This window comes from Bidens hawaiensis, unplaced genomic scaffold, assembly GCF_021521415.1.
Source record: "Bidens hawaiensis isolate Kalapana, Puna unplaced genomic scaffold, B.hawaiensis_p1.1 tig00007388_1, whole genome shotgun sequence".
In the NCBI taxonomy this organism is placed as follows: Eukaryota; Viridiplantae; Streptophyta; class Magnoliopsida; order Asterales; family Asteraceae; genus Bidens; species Bidens hawaiensis.
Window position 1 is genome coordinate 251,584 of NW_027491510.1, and position 7,722 is coordinate 259,305.

At 38.2% G+C, this 7,722-nt stretch overlaps 1 protein-coding gene across 1 annotated transcript; it reads left to right on the forward strand.

The window, feature by feature from the left end:
- The first annotated feature begins 6,867 nt into the window (after positions 1-6,867).
- Positions 6,868-7,170, forward strand: LOC143635026 (uncharacterized). The gene has a single exon (XM_077102943.1). The coding sequence runs from the start codon at positions 6,868-6,870 to the stop codon at positions 7,168-7,170; it is 303 nt and encodes a 100-aa protein (XP_076959058.1).
- Positions 7,171-7,722: the final 552 nt, after the last annotated feature.

Genomic DNA, 7,722 nt, shown 5'->3' on the forward strand with positions numbered 1-7,722 from the left:
GTGGTAATCAACGACACAAACGGTAGCAATTCCTAGGATGATATGACGACCAGGTGCGGAGGAAAGGACCGAAGGGGTTGACGGGCAGAGAGGATTTCCGGGGAACAGGTCGGCTGTGTATGTGTGTTATGTGTGCTCTATTCTGAAAATCCCTAAGTAACGTTTATATATCGAAGACTCATTCGATCGGATGAGTCTCTCATTCGATCGAGTGAAGCTTTGTTCGATCGAATGAGCCTGGTTCGATCGAATCAACCTTTTGTTCGATCGAACCAGTTTTCGTTTGACATTTACAATACGTTAACTAGGTTTCACTATCTTTAGTCTCACGCCGACCTACCCTGATAGAACTGGGGACATATATATGACATTTCATGTCCTAACAGGATCGCGCTAGAGCGGGTTCGGTTCTTGTCGGGTTTGGGTTCGTGAGCGAATAGTTGGTCTAGTTTAAGTTAAACCAAATTGTTCCTCTATCCTTGGTTGCGTAGAATTCGTTTCCATTAGGGTCGTGTGTCGGTGAGACAGAGAGGAGAGTCGACATTAGAACACTTTAGCAACTCGTTTCCCAGTTTGTTCTTAAAATCACTTATGTACAAGTTAGGGTTTGTTAGTAAGACCGAGAGGTGATCTAGCTTTCTTGAGTGAACCTTAGTTGTGTCATCCTTAGATACCAGTGTCGTGAGATTATTCAATCCATTAGCTTTTTAAACCTTTAATGGGATTATTACCTAGGTAGACGTTTTCTCCATTTTTAAGTCTTATTCTTAAAGTTTCGCTAAGTCTTGTTAAGTTAAGTCTTTTACTTTAGTTAAAGTAAGTTAGGTTAAGTAGTTTAATAATTAAAAATCAATTTAAAATTATTATTCTTAAGAAAGCCTTATCTAGGGTTAGTGATCTAGACGTTTTCACATGTCCTCGTGTTCGGTACTTGGACTTCCTTAGTTCTATATTACTTACGATCGGTACACTTGCCGGTTGTGTGTAGTTTTATTAGGAAAATCCGTTTTATAAATTTAAAGCTTAGTTGTGGGTTACGTAGAAATAAACACCCTTTAGACACACATCAAGTTTTTGGCGCCGTTACCGTAGACACGGTTTGAGGCGTATTGAGAACGACCCGAGTTGGGGACTTGCCTTTTGTTTTTTTGTGTATCTATTTAGTTTAAATTAGTTAATCTAAGTAGTTTAATTTAGTTTTATTTTATAATTATTTTATTATATTTTTTTCTGGTACCCGTGATCCGTTTCTTTTGAGTGTTCTTTACAGGAAAAATGTTCAGATTACAAGTTGGAGAACCATGGTGCAAAGTTTGGGGCGGAAATCATTGGGTGCATGATGCTTATGAGAGGAGAAATATAGAATTCGAGGCAAGAAAAGCTCCATGGGAATCACTTTTTGCAAAGCCTCCTCCATACCGATTTTCATATGATCAAATGGGGAACTTCTTAAGGTATAAAGATTTGTCAAGGAATATATTAGGGCCCACCCCAGAATTGGAGGCAATAATGGATGATGTATTGTTTGCTATTAGAAATGATTTGGAATATATTCCACCTTTGAGTCCACCTTTGTTTGAAACCCTGAGTGAGATTGAAGATACCCGAATGGAGGAGCGGAGAGTAGAGGAGTATTTTCCCTCTTGGGAGGAAGAATTTAAGGATGAGTTTGGTGAAGAGTTGATGGACTTTTCCATTACGGATGAAGGCGAGTTTGACCCAATTGGTGTTCTAAAGCTGCTTGAAGATTTAATATATAACGAGCCAAGTGCGGGGATCGAGAAGGAGCTTTAAAAAGAGAGCCATGAAGTAGTTAGTGATTCGTTCCTTCCGACACTTTACCTCGATTCTGAAAAACCAAAACACGAACCGTACTCAATCTCCATTCGGGACGTGTTAAGGTTTAAAAATTTGGCTAAAAGAATTAGAAGGAGGATTTCCGGGCGAAGAAATCGTAGTGTGATGAAGAGATTGACTTCCCCGTTTTACTTCATTGAACCATTTTTGGGGGAATTCAACAGTTGATGGGCCGAGTTTAATTCATATGGTCGGGCCCATGAGAATTGTGCAATTGGTTTCTTCCCGACCAATTGTAAATGGAGAGTGTTGAGGAGCATCGATGGGATAAGGATAAAGGAGAAGAGCCTCCTGATTGAGGTTTCGGTAGCGAGTCCGGCTGAAAACTATTCAATAAACTTAGCGCTTCACGGGTGGCAACCCAGTAATATCTTTCCTTATTATTTTATCTTTATTTTTATTTCTATTTCCTTGTTTTGCCGGGTTGTTTTTTCTCTTACTTGCAGGTTATTCCTTGGTTGGATGATGACGGTTGATGAGCTGGAATTTTAAACAAGTGTGGGGATGCAATTTGCTTAAGGATTGGCGCTTTCGTTCGTTAGTGATAGCTTGATAGAGAGCACTGGAGTTTTAAACTTGTGTTCGAATAGGAGGGCGAGGAACATGATTCAACGCACACTTGCATGATCACATATACCAGGGGAGTCTGTTCCACTTTATTTTTCTTTATGTTTAGTATTGTCTTTTCCTTTTCTCACATTGAGAACAATGTGAAATTTAAGTGTGGGGATGGGAAATTGATGTTTTCAGCAAAAAATAAAATAAAATAAAAAAACTTAAAAAATAAATTGATTGAAAACTTAAAAGAAAAATGTCCAAAAAATTTAATGAATATTTTTGAAAATAAAGGAAAATGATAGTAAATCGGAAATTTGTTTTTCAAACTACTAATAATATGAGATAATATAACAGAAAACGCACTTAACTTGGGATGTGTCGGAAAGCTCAGCATTGAGAATGAAATGGCAATTTGATAAAATGGTAAACGAAATATTTTGTGGGTAAGGCGTTTTGTCCGTGGAAGATATGTAATCAAAGGTCGGGCCATACTCAAGCCTCAATTTTTGGCATGAAATGTGAATATTATAAATATTAAAAATTTTAAAGTTGAATACGTTATCATATGATATTTGGGTAGGTTTAACGTTAGAGTATGTCGTGTAGCCAGTGATATAAATTTTAAACTGCTTAGTTGTAGTGTTTTACACTTCATTAGCGTATGGTTTTATAACCTTAATTCTTGTATTGATGCGATGCCTTGGGTACGGAAACCATGGGTCTATATGCAGATTATTCATCTGGGTATTCACAATTCCTAAGTGGGGTTGTGGAAATTTAAAAAAAAAGCTAAAAAAGAACAACCCGCAGTTTTCTGCCACATAAGTCAATAAACATGATCACTACGTACTAAAAGTACAAATAAACTACTGACTTGATCATCCACACTGTTAGCCATGTGGGTCCCCTTGGTCGTGTCTCATTACCATTAAGAAACGGACCACAAGGGACACGCAACATGTAAACCCTACATATGAAATTTTTCAAGCTCACCTATGGTGATGGTTCGGGGTATTGCTTGATAACGGGGGTATGTCATGTTGTGGGGAACACTAGCTAATTAATTAATTATACATTAATCGTATCTAATGGCTGCTTAGTAGACTTAGATGCTTAAACTTAGGTGGATAAACAATACCCTTGATCATCTTAACTATTCATGATAAAAAAAAAAAAAAAAAAAAAAAGAGCAACAAAAATTTTAAATCTGATGATTTTGAGGTTTAAGTCAAGTTGGGGTGGTCTGGTCTGGTGAAAGCTAAAACTAAGCGGGTCTTAATTGTGTAAACCAATGAGTAATATAAATTGTTGGATCTTATTTGTCCCGGTAAAGATCAAGGCATGGGTTTAAGTGGACAACAATATCGGCAATTGCGATTTTTGCGTTTTTAAAATAATCTATACGTTTTTAACATCAGTTTTTCTATTATGATTCCATTGCATAAATCTTTTTCAGGGACGAAAAAGGTTCAAGTATGGGGATATTTGATGTGTTGCAAAACACATAGCGTTTTATCCCGTTTTTGTGTTGTTTTGTGCGTAAACCGTTAAGGAATATAACTTGTTCTTGCATGAAATTAAATGTTTTTGTATATGATAGGTCCCATGTTTAAGAGAGTGAAAAAACAAGTTTAATGAAGAAAAAATCAGCTCAAACGTGATTCGGATGAAGCCGGTATGCGCGTTTAAAGTTAAACGAGATCGAAAACGAAGAAACGAGCACCCAGGACCTGGCCGCGCTACGCAACCAAGTGAGGCATCCATGCCTGCGCTATGCGACGTCCAACATGTCCTAAAGTCTACCAAGAATATTCAGGAATCAGTTACCCCATCTATTTTGTCTTCTAGTGGGCCTTATGGGCTTGTTTTAACCTGTTTTATAATAGGAAGGAGGTGTTTAAACATATATATAAAGGGCTAATACCCTATGAATGATTTTAATATAATATTTCCAGCCACCACACCTGCTCTAGAGGAGCAACCAAGGAGGACAAGCTTAGGGTTCTATCTTTTATCCTTCGGTTGTCGGTTTTGACAATTTTAACGTTTGTGAGTTCGTTTATGGGTTTTAATCATTCAAACCTTTTGTAATCAGATTTATATTAACATGTTTATCATTTATATCTATTTTATCTACTGTTCATTGATTATGATTGGCTAAACTTCTTTGTTCTACATAGGTTTGATTATTATTGTTAGGTTTTGATGAGTTTATTGGATTGTTTGATCAATATGACTTGAATTGCTATTGAAATTTTGGTTTAATGATGAATTAGGTTGTGTTTAGTGGCTGTGATATTTTTAATTTTATCTCATAATCTCATACTTCGATTAATTGAATTGGTTTTGATTGATAGTTGTATGTTCGATTCTTTACTTTGTGTTTAGAGTTTGATTGCGGTAGGATCAACCGTAGGGTTTTGTTGAGATTGTTAATTGATATAAGTCAGCGGGTAAGCATCTTCTTAGAGACCGAGAGGTGATAGGAACTAAAGTCGTCTCATTGCTTTTACTTGTTAGGATTAGGATCGCGCGAGAGCGGGTTCGGTTCTTGTCGGGTTTGGGTTCGTGAGCGATTAGTTGGTCTAGTTTAAGTTAAACCAAATTGTTCCTCTATCCATGGTTGCGTAGTATTTTTTTCCATTAGGGTCGTGTGTCGGTGAAATCGAGAGGAGAGTCGACGTTAGAACACTTTTGCAACTCGTTTCCCGGTTTGTTCTTAAAATCAACTAAGTGTATGTTACGGTTTGTTAGTGAGACCGAGAGGTGATCTTGCTTTCTTGAGTAAACCTTAGTTGTGTCATCCTTAGATACTAGTGTCGTGAGATTATTCAATCCATTAGCTTGTTAAACCTTCAATAGGATTCTTACCTAGGTAGAAGTTTTCTCCATTGTTAAGTCTCATTCTTAAAGTTTCGCTAAGTCTTGTTAAGTTATGTCTTTTAATTTAGTTAAAGTAAGTTAGGTTAAGTAGTTTAATAATTAAAACTTAATTTAAAAATATTATTCTTAGGAAAGCCTTTTCTAGGGTTAGTGATCTAGACGTTTTCACGTGTCCTCGTGTTCGATACTCGGACTTCTTTATTTCTATATTACTTACAATCGGTACACTTGCCGGTTGTGTGTAGTTTTATTAGGAAAATCTGTTTTATAAATTAAAGCTTAGTTTTGGGTTCCGTAGAAATAAACACCCTTTAGACACACATCAGTAATCATTTACTCTGACCATTCTGTAGTTAGATACCTCATGGATAAAAAGGATGCAAAATCTTGGCTCATAAGATGGGTTTTGCTACTGCAGGAATTTGATCTAGAGATTCGGGACAAGAAAGGTAGTGAAAATGCTGTTGTAGATCACTTGTCCTGAATTATGGTGGAAGATGGAGACAAGGACGGGCCCATTAACGAGTCTTTCTCGGATGAATACATTTTGGCAGTCTCACAAAATCCTTGGTTTGCTCATATTGTTAATTATAAAGTTTCAGGTAATCTACCGGAGCATTGGCCAAGGAGAAAGAAGATACATTTGATGTCACAGACCAAACAGTACATTTGGGATGACCCGAACCTATTTAAGATTGGTGCAGATCAAATGATCAGACGATGCATACGCGAGGAGGATGTTAGACTGGTGTTGGAACACGCGCATTCATTTGCGTGTGGGGTCACATTAGTGGCCAAAAAACTGCACGAAGGTCCTTACAAGTGGCTTCTTTTGGCCATCATTGTTTAGGGATGCTCAAGAGTTCGCGACACACTGTTTAAAGTGTCAACAACTCGGGAGCATTTCTAAGAGGGATGAGATTCCCTTGAACCCGATCCTCGTTGTTGATATTTTTGATGTTTGGAGAATAGATTTCATGGGCCCATTCCTGAATTCACATGGTAATTTGTACATCCTAGTGGCCATTGACTATGTGTCTAAATGGGTTGAGGCAATAGCCACTAGGACGAATGATCAATCGGTTGTTTGCAATTTTGTTAAAAGTAATTTATTTCTAGATTTGGAGTCCCCTGAACCATCATAAGTGATGGGGGGTCTCATTTTAAAAACTTTAAATTTGGAAAATTGCTTAAACGATATGGTGTTTATGGATTGCAACTCTTTACCATCCACAAACGAGTGGACAAGTTGAGGTTTCCAATAGGCAAATCAAAAAATTTTTACAGAAAACTGTTCGGACGGACTGAAAGGATTGGTCAACTGAGTTGACCGATGCTCTATGGGCCTACCGAACCCCATATTAAACGCCAATTGGAACCACTCATTATAGACTTGTGTATGGAAAGGATTGCCACTTACCGGTAGAAATTACACAAAGAGCATTTTGGGCTACTAAACAGGTTAATATGGATTATGATGACGCAGGTAAAGCAAGAAAGTTGGCTTTGTGCGAGATTTAAGAGTTAAGGGACGAGGCATATGATTGCGCATCCACTTACAAGGCAAAGATGAAGAAGGTTCATGATGCAAATATCCGGTTGAAGAACTTTGAGGTTGTACAAAAGGTTTGGCTATATAACACGAGGATGAAACTTTTCCTGGGTAAGTTGAAAAGTAAGTGGACGGGTTCGTTTTCGGTTGTTAGAGTTGGAAATCATGGTCAGTACGAGATTGAGGAGTTTGATTATCATGTAAGGCAAGTGGTGAATGGCTATATATTGAATCCATACTTGGAGATGAAGGATATTCACGAGATGGACAAGGAATTAGTGAGTTTCATTGTGACTCCACCGGTTTATGAAGACTATTGAGAGTTCAAGGCATTTTCGAGTGTAGACTTTAAATTCAGCGCTTACGGGAGGCAACCCGGGGTTTGTAAGTGTGTGTCCAGTTTGTTTTCATTTTGTCGAGTCTTATATTAAGTGTCGTTTCGAGTTTTGTGCAGCAATCACCAAGTGTGGGGAAGTTTGTTTGAAGAGTTGGAAGTGCTTGAAGTTCGGTAAGCATTTGGTCAATTACACGTCTTTCCAGGTACGAAAAGTGTGTTTTGAGTTCGGAAACGTGTTCAGGGTGATGTCGGGATGCCGAAAAGTGGTCGGGTCGAAAAATGTCCTGACCCATTTTTTGCGGAAAACTTTCTGTTAACACGGCCAATGGCGATACGCGATGGGCTTACAAACTCCTCCATCGCGTATCGCGATGGAGGCTGGTGTCCCTGACAAGATGGCGTCATCGCGATACGCGATGACGTCCATACAAACCCATCGCATATCGCGATGGGCCCATGCCCTAATGGCCACCCAATTGGGTGGTGATACGCGATCAGATGTTATTTTGACCCATTGCGTATCGTGATGGGTCAT